The sequence below is a fragment of the Myotis lucifugus genome, unplaced genomic scaffold, assembly GCF_000147115.1.
Source record: "Myotis lucifugus unplaced genomic scaffold, Myoluc2.0 scaffold_584, whole genome shotgun sequence".
In the NCBI taxonomy this organism is placed as follows: Eukaryota; Metazoa; Chordata; class Mammalia; order Chiroptera; family Vespertilionidae; genus Myotis; species Myotis lucifugus.
Window position 1 is genome coordinate 351,295 of NW_005871632.1, and position 13,804 is coordinate 365,098.

Consider the following 13,804-nt stretch of genomic DNA (forward strand, 5'->3'; position numbering starts at 1 on the left):
AAAAGAATCTACAGAAATGAATACCTTTTTTGTCAATGCCTGTTTTCAAACTGATGACTGTTCTGGTCCAGACACTGCTGATAATGTGAAGTAATGGAATCGCCAACATCAAGAATCATTTTGTTTGGTATCTGTGTGCCCTCAATTTGTTGACTGTTGCTGGTTTTGTACCATAAACGTTATCTTTTATGTATCTCCATAAAAAAAAGTCTAGTGGCACTTTAGGATACTTTGTTCAAAGCTTAGTCTGGCTTCCCCCATTATTTCAAATCAGTTATACCTGAAAACGAGTGAAAATTAACTGAGTTATTAACTGTTAAAGTGTGTATACATTTTGGGGGGACACCCTATATCAGTGATGGCGAACCTATGACACGCGTGTCAGAGGTGACATGCGAACTCATTTTTTTGGTTGATTTTCTTGTTAAATGGCATTTAAATATATAAAATAAATATCAAAAATGTAAGTCTTTGTTTTACTATGGTTGCAAATATCAAAAAATTTCTATATGTGACATGGCCCCAGAGTTAAGTTAGGGTTTTTCAAAATGCTGACACGCCGAGCTCAAAAGGTTCGCCATCACTGCCCTATATAAAGGAAGAGATTAATAAATTGGGACTGATGTTATATTTAAAGATGACTTAATAAAGGACAAATAAAGTGAAAAACAAGCCTTTAGGTAGTTGTTTGCAAGTCATAACTTCCTTTGAGTTAACATACAAAAAACATAAAAGAGCCGATAGATCACTAAGAAAACGGCAGCCCAGCGAGACACGGTGCCACAGACAGGAACAGGAATTTCACTGACGAAGAAGCACAAATGGCCCATAAACACAGGAAAAGTTTCTCAGTCGTTTAGTCAAGGAATTACAAAGCAAAACCACATACTATTTATCACCCACCAGATTGGCAAATATTAAAGTGTCTGACAATACCAGTAACAAGGACTGGCCAGAACGTGGAGAGGCGGGACGGCTCTCCGCAGCTGAGGGGAGCGGAGGCACTGCAGCCGCTTCGTGAACACAAGTTGGCAGTGCCCAGTGGAACCGCATGTGCATAACTCATGACCCAGTAATTCCACTGTTAGGAAATTCTTACATATGGCCACCAGGAGTCATGGACAAGAAAGTTCATAGCAGCATTATAAATTAGGGGAAACATGGAAACTACCCAAATGTCCATTGGCAGTGGAATGAATATATAAATTAGGATGTAATTAAGTAATGAAGTACAATCAAACAGTGAAAATAAATGAATGAATTACAGTTACATATGTCAGTATGGATGAATTGTAGCATCATTCTGAGTGAAAGAAGCAAGTTGCAGGGAAAAAAAATGTAAGCCTATATAGGTTTCAAACACGTAGTAAATAAACCATATTATTTACGCATAATTGCTAAAAGAATAAAATGAAGGAAACGATTAGTACAAAATCCAGGACACTGATTATCAGGAGAGGAGCCGGCGGTGGGCGTGGGCCGTTAGGTAAGGACCCAGAGCGAGGCTTCAAACTGACTATAATGTTCTATTTCTCAGGAAGAATAGTGGGTAGATGAATATATGTTTTATAACTTTTTAAACTGTACATGTATGTTTTATATACTTTGATATATTTTTAATTGTAAAAATAGATAGTTTAAAAATTTAAGAGATGGTAGGAATTGTTTGGAAACTAGGTGAGGTAGATTAGGGTATTGAAAATGCACAAAAGTTGAAAATGATTGCCTAAAAGTGTTTGGAGGAGATTTAATTTCCTAGGGTAAGGCTTCTTCATATATCAGTTTTAGAGTCTGAGTGAGGAGGAGGCCGAGTAGCGTAATGAGGTGTGGGAGACACCAGTCTCTCGGCCTGGCTGTTTTCTCCTCCCTCCCTCCCTTCTTCAGAGCCATAAATATTCAGTGACTGGCTACCAAGTGTGGGTGTTGTCCTAGGGACCAAGGGGCAGATGAGGTGATGCCCCCGTCTTGCCATCGCAGCAGTTTTCGAACCTGGCTGCAGGCTTTGTTACTCTTAAGCCTCTTAACCAGACTCCACCATGAAATTCACTTCAGGTCTATATCAGAATCCAGTTTTTGAGATCTTCGTAAGGAAATAATTTATTTACCTACTAGAGGTCCGGTGCACGAATTCGTGCACGGGTGCAGTCCTTCACTGTGGCCGGCAGTCGGGGCCATTTGGGACCGCTGGGGGGAGGGACCACGGAGGTTGGCCGGCCGCAGGAGGTTGGCTGTGGGAAGGCACTGATCACCAGGGGGCAGCTCCTGTGTTGAGCGTCTTCCCCTGGCAGTCAATGTGCATCATAGCGACCGGTGGTTTGGTCGACCAGTCGTAACAGTCGTTTAGGCTTTTATATCTATAGATTTAGACAGCCTAATTGAATGCGCACCTTTGACGTTTTCAGGGTAACACCCTTTTTGTTTTGGTGCTAGCCCACAGTTAATATCCTAATTCCAATAAATATTTATTTCTAATTTTTCCTTACCTACATATCAAGCCTTTCTTAATATACTCTAATAATTTAGAATTGACTTTGCTGTATTGATTTTTACCTTTCTATCTATATTTTTGAGACTTGAAATTGGATCTAATCTTAAACCTTGACTTAAAGCAGTATTTTCAAAAGCACACAAGCATACTGCTGGAGGGTATGAGGTGGGGCAGAAGGAAACATTTTTTATTTTAACAGTCATGTAGTTATTTTAATGTTTATTGTAAAATATATGTATGGAACCTGGATTTCATGGCTGTTATTACTCAGGATGCAGCTAAAGCAGTCTATATGCTAATCCATCTCACAGTCTGCATGAATAATGGCCCAGGTGGTTCCCAGACAGAGCACAAAGTCATGAAATTAATACATGGCTTACAGATGTTGTGTTTAGTTGTAAAGGCGAATTTAGATATTCTCTGGTGTCCTCTGATTGTCTCCTACTTGTATCATAACTCAAAAAATAAAGCATATGTGTTTTGCTCAGGAAAAATTCATCGAGGCAAATCATTTGTTCAGATAACGTATTTTGTTATAGAGCAGGTTCTAGAAATACACAAATGAATAAAATGTAGATCCTACCCTTCAAGAGCACCAGTCTAACGGAGATAGGCACGTAAGTTAAAAAGTGCACTAGGACATGGGCAGTGCACCAGTGGAATCCGTACGTGGTGCACGGGTGGCTCGGAAGGTGGGCGCTGGCGTCTGGAGCAGCGAGGAAAGTCTTCACAGAGGAAGAGGCGCCTGCAAGCAGCCTGGAGAGCTGACGAACATTTACAGAGACCGGCCGGGAAGGCAGCCCTCAGAAGGACAGGTGCCTAGATGCCAAGAGCTAGGAGGACACGGTGTGTTGGGTTCACCTGAGCAGCTTGTCATTTATGCTGGTGTGAGGGGAAGGCTGAGGAGAGAGGCAGGAGCCAGGCATGAGAGCTATGGACTATGATGGCATTTATTTAGATCTTATTTTATAAGTGATTGTCATCCTTGAGAGATTTTAAGCAGAAGACTGACATGTCTGGGGACAGTGTACGTGATGGGATAGAGGAGGAGCAATCAGTCACATTACGGGGGCCGTCTTCAGAATTTCTGCTTTGTTTAGCTTCGTATGGTTTTCAGGAAATTAGATTACATTTAGACTTGCCCCAGAATTTAATGGGTTGAAAGGGATAGTGATAGGTGATTTGGAGTCAATATATGACATTTTTGAAGAAATTTGTATTATCTCATCTTTATTTTAAACAAGGTATTAACCAACTTCGCCTAACTTTGCTTAAAGGCAAACAGATTTTTGCTTTTATATTTTTTTCATACACGCAAGCAGCGTATGAAAGTTAAATGGAGACGTGGTGGATGAGGTACACAGCTACAAGCAAGTTCTGTTTCCCAGTCAAGGTGGTGCATACGGTAATGCACTGCAGAGGCAGTAGAATGAAGTGTTTAAACTTCTCTGCAGTTAATATCCTACCAAGAAAACTTCAGACAACAGTGTTATTTACAGGAAATTGGGTGGACAACAAAATCAGGATCCTAGAAAAAGCCTCCTTTAAGTAATGAAAACTTAATTGTGGCATATTGCTTACCTGGTGCTATTTACAATCAAATCTTAGACTTGATCATTTTTGGCTTTGGCGAGTATTGTTCTGCGTTCCACAGAAATATATTAGTACTAGTATGCCAACGTATTTTCATCCCTCAGCATATCGTAATGTAGTCACAGGTCTGATGTGCACTGCCTGTCTGTGAGGGTACTCATTTGTGTCTGTACTCATAGCCAGACCCTTAACACCAAATTTTCTGCCTCACATTTATTTTGGGAATATTCTCTAAATAGGCACATTTTGGCATGTGGTTAGTCAGCTAATTTGCTAAGATTAAAAAGCCACGAGCTCTCAGCATTTTAGCCCAACAAACATTTCTGACTCCAGTGAGGGAATTAACATCTTACCAAAAAGAGGGACTGTATGCAAAGGGCACATAGGGACGTTCGAAAGGAAAGTTAGCAGTAAGTTGGTAGTGTGACTGCATGTAGAGGTGGGAAAGGAAGCACAGACATGAAGGAGCACAGGTGACCCTGGGACAACTGTGGATTCCTTTCTGCAGCACCCATGATGTTGGTTATAATGAAACTTAGTTTGTATTTGAAAAGCTTTTTCCTATAGCTCTTGTCTCCATTTCTTTTGAAATTCTTTGAAGATTTAGTTCCTTATTTCTTTAATTCCTTATTTCCTTATTTTCTGCTTTGACACAGAAATCCCCTGCAAAGAAGCTGAGCCATGCAATTAGTAAATCTTTGGGGTGCGTACCCACCCGAGAACCCCCGCATCCTGTTTTTCCTGAGCAACCTGAGAAACCACTCGACCTTGCAAATATCGTGTAAGTACAGACCTGGGTGTGGACGTGGGTGAGAGCGAACTGGAGACCTCGCTAAGTTCTCTTGGATCAAAACTAAATGTCACCTAACATAAACATTTAACCTTCTGGTTTGGGGAACTTAGACTTCAAGCTTTCATCTCTTTAAATCGCCACAAATGTCTACGTGGAAACCTAGCCCCTGAGTCCTGAAGTCTAAGGAACGCATAGCAGCCTCCAACAGAAAGATTAACACATTGAAGGGTAGTGATTGTGCTGGGTTAGCAAGGTTCTCTTTCGTTGTTGGTGTGCGCTTCCCTTAAATCAGTGGTTGAGATCATTTCTTCTCTACAGCAGCAATGCCCATAGGTTTTAAAACTTAGTTTAACTTTAGACCACATGGAGATGAAAATCTGATTTACTCTTTCTGTGTTGAGAGAAAATGAGGAAACATAAGGCTATATTAAACAAAACTAGTGTCATATATATATATATATATATATAATTTTTTAATTGATTATTCATGCTAGAAAGCTAAAGGGACCAAAAATGTTAGTACAAATAAGGAGGAGGAGAAACAAAGAATAATAAGATTCAGACTCTATTACAATCTCTTCATTCTGAATTGAATGATGATACTAAGTTTACTCGGTTGGATAAAGTTGGTAGGCTTTTTGATCATGAGTCTTTATCAGGTATTAGAAGTTTTTCTGTTGGAGTAGACATTCATTTTCTTTCACCTTCCTGATGGTAGACTAATACAAACATGTGGTTTGAAAATTCAGTGATACAGAAGAGCTTAAAATGAAGCGCAGTACATCCTCCCCCACTTCACTGTCTTTTGTTTGGCTTTTAGATCTACTAGTGGTTACCTCCATATCTCTAAATAATACATGTAGAGCACATTTCTTGACTTACCAGTTTTGGGCATTACTGAATCCCTTCTGTGGTATAAGGAACCAACCTTTATAACTGTATATATCAACCCACTCCAGTTTTTCATAATTATATCATCATTTTTTTAAGTTGGTCAACTTTGTAATTTTAAATAATAGTCTTAACCTCTACTTCTTGTAACTTCTTTTGACTTCTCTGTAAAAAGAGAAAATTAATAGCTTCTATTTCTCCCGTCTCCTTTTGCCTCCTAACCTCTGTCATCTATGCCTTTACTTTTATTGTCAAAACGGATGCTATTTCTATGTCAGTTCCCTTCTATGTCAGCCTTCTGAGATTTAGTAAGGGTTAAATCTAAAAGTTGAAAACCAGATCACAGCATTCACAGTTAATACCACTTACTACAGAGTCAAACAGTGAGCTGTGATTCTGTATGTTCTTTTGTGTAGTTCCAATTTCATGACCCCGTGCACTTGTTCTCTCTTCAGAGTTCAATGGGAACTTCTCTCTCACACAGCACTGGTCGCTCAAAAGCATGCCTACTGACTTTATCATTGCATTGACTCTCTGACTTGTTTTTTCTTCAGTTTCCCATTGCTTTGTTCTTGCTGGGGGCAAAAATGCCCCCCCCCCACCACTGTGTTCCACAATGAAATTTACTTATTGCTTGTAATCTATTTTTGGGGTTAAATTTTCCCCTTTTTGGTCAGTATTTTTTTAATATTGTATTTTTTATATTTTAAAAAAGTCCTTGTCTGATCCAACATTGTAGTGTGTTGCTGTTTCTTTTGTTTTTGTTTTTTTAATATATTTTATTGATTTTTTACACAGAGGAAGGGAGAGGGATAGAGAGTTAGAAACATCAATCAGCTGCCTCATGCACACCCCCACAACCAAGGTACATGCCCTTGATGGGAATCAAACCTGGGACCTTTCAGTCCGCAGGCTGACGCTCTATCCACTGAGCCAAACCGGTTAGGGCTGTTGTTGTTTTTTTCTCTTTTTTTTTTTCCTTTTTAAGTTTTGAGACTGTCCCTATCCACTTATGTCTTTATTTCATCTGAAGTGGATTTTTCTGTATAGTGTAATTAGAATATGTAATTCTCTTTCTCTGTTTTTGAATAATAACTTGTCTAGAGCCATTTATTGGATAATCCCTCGTTTCCCCACTGTCTTATAATGCCACAACTTTCATAAATTACATTTCCAAATAGACATAGTTTGGTGTCTGGGTTCTTTCATCTGTTCCTTTGGTTAAATTGTTTATCCCTATGCCAGTATCACACTATCTTAATTACTATAAGGGAGTAAGTAATCTTTTTTAAAGAGTGTCATGTTTGTCCTTTGCTCTTTCATATAAAGTTTAGAATCAACTTACTGAGTTCCTCATAAAATTTTGTTGGATTTTGATCATTGAATCTAAAGATCAAATTGGGGAAATTGACCTCTTTACAATATTAAATATTTCATTCCATGGATGTGTTATGTCTTTCCATTTATTTAAATACTAGAGGCCTGATGCACGAAATTCGTGCAAGGGGCTTGGGCCCCCCCACCCCCTTGCCTGCGGCTTTGTCCGGAAGGTCATCCAGTCTAATTAGCATATTACACTTTTATTATTATAGATATCCCTTTATGTCTTTCAATAAAGCTTTATTTTTTTGTTGTTGTTGTTAATCTTCACCCAATGATATTTTTCCATTGAGTTTTTAGAGAGAGTGGAAGGTAGGGGGAGAGACAGAGAGAGAGAGAAAAACATCGATATGAGAGAGACACACCAATTGGTTGCCCTCCGAGGGCCGGGGATCAAGTCTGCAACTGAGGTACATGCCCTTAACTGGAATCATACCTGGGACCTGTCAGTCTGTGGGCCAACACTCTATCCACTAAGCCAAACCAGCTAGGGTTCAATAAAACTTTATAATTTTCCCCAGATAGGCCTTATATATGTTAGATTAATTGTTGTATACTTTACACTTGTTGCTGTTGCAAATGGTACCTTTTGTCCTACAGTTTTTTTTTAAATTTTCTTTATTGATTAAGGTAATACATTTGTGTCCTTCTCCTCCCTCTGCCCCCCCCCCCCACCTCCTCTCTCGTGCCCTCACCCCCCTGGTGTCTGTATCCATCAGTTATGCAAGCATACAAGTCCTTTGGTTGATCTCTCCCCCTTCCCCCCACCCTCCCCTGCCTTCCTTCTGAGGTTTGCTGGTCTGATCGATGCTTCTCTGTCTCTGGATCTGTTTTTGTTCATCAGTTTATGTTGTTCATTATATTCCACAAATGAGTGAGATCATGTGATATTTATCTTTCTCCAACTGACTTATTTCGCTTAGCATAATGCTTTTCCTACAGTTTTTTAAAGATATAATTTACATGCAATAAAATACATCCACTTTAAGTGTACCATTCTCTGAGTTTTGGCAAATGTATATGGTTGTGCAAATGGTATCTTTTTTGAAACTATGTGCCTTAACCATTTGTTTCTGGTGTATGGAAATGCAAATTGGTTTTGTATTTTAATCCACTATGTAGTCATCTTGCTTCACTTGCTCATTAGTTCTAGTAATTTGTATTCAGATTCTTTTGGATTTTCTCTAAATAATTATATCACCTGCAAATAGGGACAGCTTTGTTTCCTCTTTCCCCTCCTTATACTTTTAAGCATTAATCGTACCTTCCCCCCTCCCCCCCTTTTGGTCTTAGAATGCTGGCTAGAACCTCCAGTGCAATATTGAATAGAAGCAGTTTAATAGGCATTCTTGTGTTATTGCTAATCCCAAAGAGAATGCTTTCAGCATTCATTTCGTATGTTATGTGATGTAGTCTTTGTATAAACTGTTTATCAGGTAAAGGAGGTTTCCTTTTATTACTAGTTTACTAAGACTGCTTTCTTTTTGTCATGAATGGATTTCAAATTTTATTACTTTTTCTGCATTAATTGAGATGATCATATGAGTTTCTTTATTCTATTAATGTAATGAATTACATTGTTGTTGTTGTTTAAACAACCCTGGAATAAATATAAATTGACTCTCCTTTTAATACACTACTTGCTTTCATTTGCTAATATTTTGTTTAGCTTTTTCCTATGTTTATGAGTTCAGTTGTTCTGTAATTTCCCTTGTTTTTGTTGTTGTTTGTTTTTTCTTTAGGACAAAATTCGCTTTCTTCAAAAACTTGAGGAGCATTCTCTCTGTTTATATCTTTTAGAAGAGCTTAAGGTTGGAGTTATTTACCCCTTAGCCTTCTTTGTGGGAAGCTTTTTAATGGGTAATTCCAATTTAAAAAAAAAATTATAAGACTTTTTATTTGTTACTTCTTTTTGAGTCACTTTGGAACATTTTATATTTGTAGGAATTTGTCAGTTTATTCTAAATTTTCAAAGTTATTGGTACAAAGTTTGTAATATTTTATTTACAGATTGTGTGCTCATGTCCTTTTACATTCCTACTTTCGTGTATATATGGTTTCACTTTATCTTTTTTATTCTTTGAAAAATCTTGCCATAGGTTTGTCTAATCTATTGGACTTTCAGAGGACCAACTTTTGGTTTTGATGATTTTCTTATTGTATGTATTATATTTTTAAATTTCATTTACTTTCATCTTATCTTTATTATTTATTTTATAGTTTCTTTGAGTTTCTTTTGCTACTCTTTTTCTAACTTCTTTAAAGACATGGTAGTTTACTCATTTCAACTTGTTTTTTTCTAATATACACATTTGAGGCTATTAATTTCTTTAAGCACTACCTGACTAGTGTCCCAAGGTTTATTATATAATTTTTTGTTTAGTCCTAAATATTTTCTAAGATATGTTATGATTTCTTCTTTGAGAAGTATACTTTCTTATTTTCCAAATATGTGGGGGTTTTCTAGTTCCCTTTTTGTTACTAATTTTTAGTTTAATTTCATTTTGGTCTACATTATTTAGTTATTTTAAGTTTGTTGATGCATACTTATTACCTAACATATAATCTATTTTTATCATGTTCCAAGTAAATTTGAAAATAGCATTTATTCTATGCTAGTTGGGTGCAGAATTTGTAGTAAATAACTGATTATATATCTATGAAGTCAGGTTTGTTAAACACATTATTCAAATCTTCTATAGCCTTATTATACTTTTTCCAAAGTATACATTTCACTAGGAAATAGAAAATTTATTTTAATGTAGTGACTCTCTTTATTCCTGATAATTCTATTTGTTCTCAAGTTTATTTTATCTGCTAGTAATGTCTTTTAATATCTTTTGCTAGGTATGTGCCAGGTATAACTTTCCCATCCTTGTACTTTCAACCCTTCTGTGTCCTTGGGTCTTCAAGCATGCTTCTTGAAAATTCTAAGCTGGATTTTTAAAAATTTTTTATTTTTTAATTACAGTTTACATCCAGTATTATTATTAGAATACATGCTGCAAAAGTTATCTGAATTTGTAAATGTCTCAACTTTATTTTTCTTACTCAAATTTTTAATTTAAAGGTCAAATTTGTTAAAATTTCTTCTTCATGGTTTGTGGCTTCCCTTTCATATTTAAAATAATGTTCTCACCTCAAAGTAATAAAAATATCTGCCTATAAAAAATTTCTCATTTCTGTTCCCCCCTCTTTTTTATTGTTGTCAGATATGAGATAGGATCTAAGTTTATTTTTTTCAAAATGAGTAGCCATTTGTCCCAGCTCCATTATTTTCCTGATGATTTTGTTGCATTTTGCTTCCCTTTTAGCAATTGATACTCACCTTGAAGCTCTGAGAAATCATATAAATCACATATTTGTCCTCTATGTGTAATTTTCTAACAAGAAGTCTTTACCTTATGTCTTCTTTTAATTTTTTTTATCTTATTGGCAGTTTAAGAAAGGCTTTTGTGACGAATAACATTTAGGGTGAAGCTGAAAAGATGAATAGGGATTATGCATGTGGAGGGCAGTGGGAGGAGCACTCCCAGCAGAGGGAGAGCTAGGACCAGGGCCCCAGGAAGGCTGCGGACTAGGTGAAGGCCACCTGAGATTTTGGACATTATCTCAAACTGAAGGGTTTTAGATGGGAGAGGGACCTGTTGAATTTTGTATTTAAGAAAACTTATTGCCTACGGTGTGGAAACAGGCAGTGGGACAAGGGTGAAGAAGAGCCAGCCAGGGTTTTGTGTGTTTTCCCCCATTGGTCAGGTGAGAGGTGATAGTGGCTGGATGATCATGGTGGTAATGGAGACGGAGAAAAGGTTGTAACATTAAAAAAATCGTAGGTTTTACCATTATTGCACACCCAGAAATAAAATTAAAACCTAAATGAAAAATTGGCAAAGGAATTGAACCTCAGGGGTAAAGTATATTGTAGTGTTAACTGCTTACATTTCATTTTGGACATAGAGTAGAGATTTATTCAGAGCCTCATGAATTTGAGATTCAAGAGCTCGTGATATTTATGGATCACCCATAGTGTTTTGAGCCCTTCGCTCACCTTTTCCTTAACCTTCGCAGCAGCCTTTGCCGTATAAGTGTCGTGAATCTATAACAGAGCAGGAAACAGCGTTAGTGAGATAGTGTATTGAGGTTGGGACTAGAGAGTCTAGAGCGCCTATGCACCTCAGTTTCCTAACATGCTGAAAACTGTTGTTAGGGAAACATACAGTAATGAAACCGTTGTTTGCACTCGGTGGTTAGTTTTACAATCGAGAGAGAACATTGAATGACTGTAATTTTGGTGGTTGAAAAATAGAAGGGACACAGTGTGAAATGATAGGAGAAAAACTAGATTAAAAATCCAGATATATATCAAGAGTCATCAGTTTGCTTTTCTGTGAAACTGGTGATAATAAAACTTACCTTAATTATCTGAGGATATTGTTAAGAATAATGTGTCTGAAATGGCTTTAAGAGGTTAGGATGCCGTGAACATTGTATTCTAAACTTTTGAAGTCTTTTCCTTGGGATAAAGTAAATCATTTCACAAAGGCTCTGACTCTGTCTTGTTCTTCACCGAATGCTCAGTGCCTAGAACAGTGCCTGGTGCATGGTAGACGCTAAAATACATTGAATGAATGAATGACACTAATTGTGATTTATATACAGTCATAAACAGCCATATAGCCCACCCTCCCACTCTTTTATATTTCTTCAGAGAATTAGTCACATACCTACAGTACCTAAAGCTTCCACTAGGTGTCAGACATATTTCCTTGATTAGTTTGTTGCGTTATTTTCATGGTGAGTTGAGAATATTAAGTAAACAAGGTTTGTCAAATGAATCTCGGACAAAAGCAATGCAGCTATCATCAGCACTCGAGCAACTTTTCCTACTTCTAAGTCTCTGAAAGAAATTAGTTGTTTCTTTTGGTCAAAACATGTTTATAAAACTTCCAGCTCTTGATGTCTCTGATAGACTCTCTGCTAACCTAATTTCAAGCAATTTGCTGTTGCTTAAGATCTAATTATCTAACCACATAGTCCTTATACCTCATTTATTTAATTAGCGGTTAATCACCATTACATTTCTTTTTTTATTGAATTTATTGGGTGACATTGGTTAATAAAATTATATAGGTTTCAGATATACAGTTCTACAATACACCGTCTGCATATTGTATTGTGTGTTCACCACCACAAGTCGTCTCCTTAAATCGCCATTTATCCCCCATTTGCCCTCTTGTACCTCCCTCTACCCACCCCCTCTGGCAATCACCATACTGCTGTCTGTGCTCATGAGTCTTTTTTTCTTTGCTTAATCCCTTCACCCTTTTTACTCAGACACCAACTCCCTCCCCTCTGACAGGTGTCAGTCTGTCCTCTGTATCCACAACTGTCTCTACTTGGTCAGTTTATTTTGTTCACTAGATTCTACATATAAGTGAAATCATATGGTACTTGTCTTTCTCTGACTGGACTATTTCACTTACCATAATACTCTCCAGGTCCATCCATGCAGTTGCCAAAGGTAAGATCCCTTCTTTTTTTACAGCTGAGTAGTATTCCATTGTGTAATTTTCTCCACTCACCCACTGATGGACACGAGGGCTGCTTCTAAATCTTGGCCGTTGTAAATAACACTGCGATGATCATAGGGGTGCATATATTCTTTTGAATTAGTGTTTCGGATTTTTTTGGATATGTTTCTTTGGAGTCAGTGGGTCAGAAGGCAGTTCCATTTTTAATTTTTTGAGGTAACTCCATACTGCTTTCCACAGTGGCTGTACCAATCTGTATTCCCACCAACAGTGCATGAGGGTTCCCTTTTCGCCACATCCTGGCAGTGCTTGTTGTTTGTTGATTTATTGATGATAGCCATTCTGACAGGTGTGTGGTAGTATCATTGGTTTTCTTTTTAATTGATTTCAGAGAGGGAACAAGGGAGAGAGAGAGAGAAACATCGATCAGCCATCCCCCCGCCCCCTCCACCACATACCCCATCTAGGATGGAACCCACAACCCAGGCATGTGCCCTGACTGGGAATCAATTCTGTGACCTTCCGGTGCGAGGGGCATGGGAGGACGCTCCAACGGAGCCACACCAGCCAGGGCTCTCATTGTGGTTTTAATTTGAATTTCTCTTATGATTAGTGTCATTGAACAGCCTTCCATATGTCATATGTCATATGATTGATTTTGATGCAGTAAGGAGAAACAGCATTATTTAATACAACAGAAGTCCAGGCTTAGTCCTAGGAAGGTAATTGTTTATAAGTGGCCATGACTTTGGTCCGCTTCACCCTCCCCTTGGGATTTTTCTCTCTGTTTACCACTATACTACCTTAGAGCACTCTGCTTTTATTTTTATTTATTTTTTAATCCTCAACCGAGGATATGTTTCGAATGGTTTTTAGGGAGAGTGGAAGAGAAAGGGAAAGACAGAAAGAAATAGCAGTGTGAGAGAAACACATCGATTGGTTGCCTCCACACGAGCCCCGACCAGGGCCCGGGCTGGGGAGGAACCTACAACCAAGGTACGTGACCGGAATCAAACCTAAGACCCTTCGGTCTGCAGGCCGACACTCCATCCACTGAACCAAACTGGCTGGGGCAAGCATTCTGTTTTTAAACTTCAGATTTAGCACGGCCCAAATACCATCCCTTAT

At 37.9% G+C, this 13,804-nt stretch overlaps 1 protein-coding gene across 7 annotated transcripts in view; it reads left to right on the forward strand.

The window, feature by feature from the left end:
* Positions 1–13,804, forward strand: part of DTNB (dystrobrevin beta) — a 138,736-nt gene that overhangs the window by 45,362 nt on the left and 79,570 nt on the right. For all 7 annotated transcript variants that reach the window (XM_023745817.1, XM_006104586.3, XM_014446891.2 and 4 more), the window contains one exon: positions 4,738–4,862. In XM_023745817.1, coding sequence (XP_023601585.1) covers positions 4,738–4,862 — 125 coding nt within the window. The remainder of the gene's footprint in view (positions 1–4,737; positions 4,863–13,804) is intronic.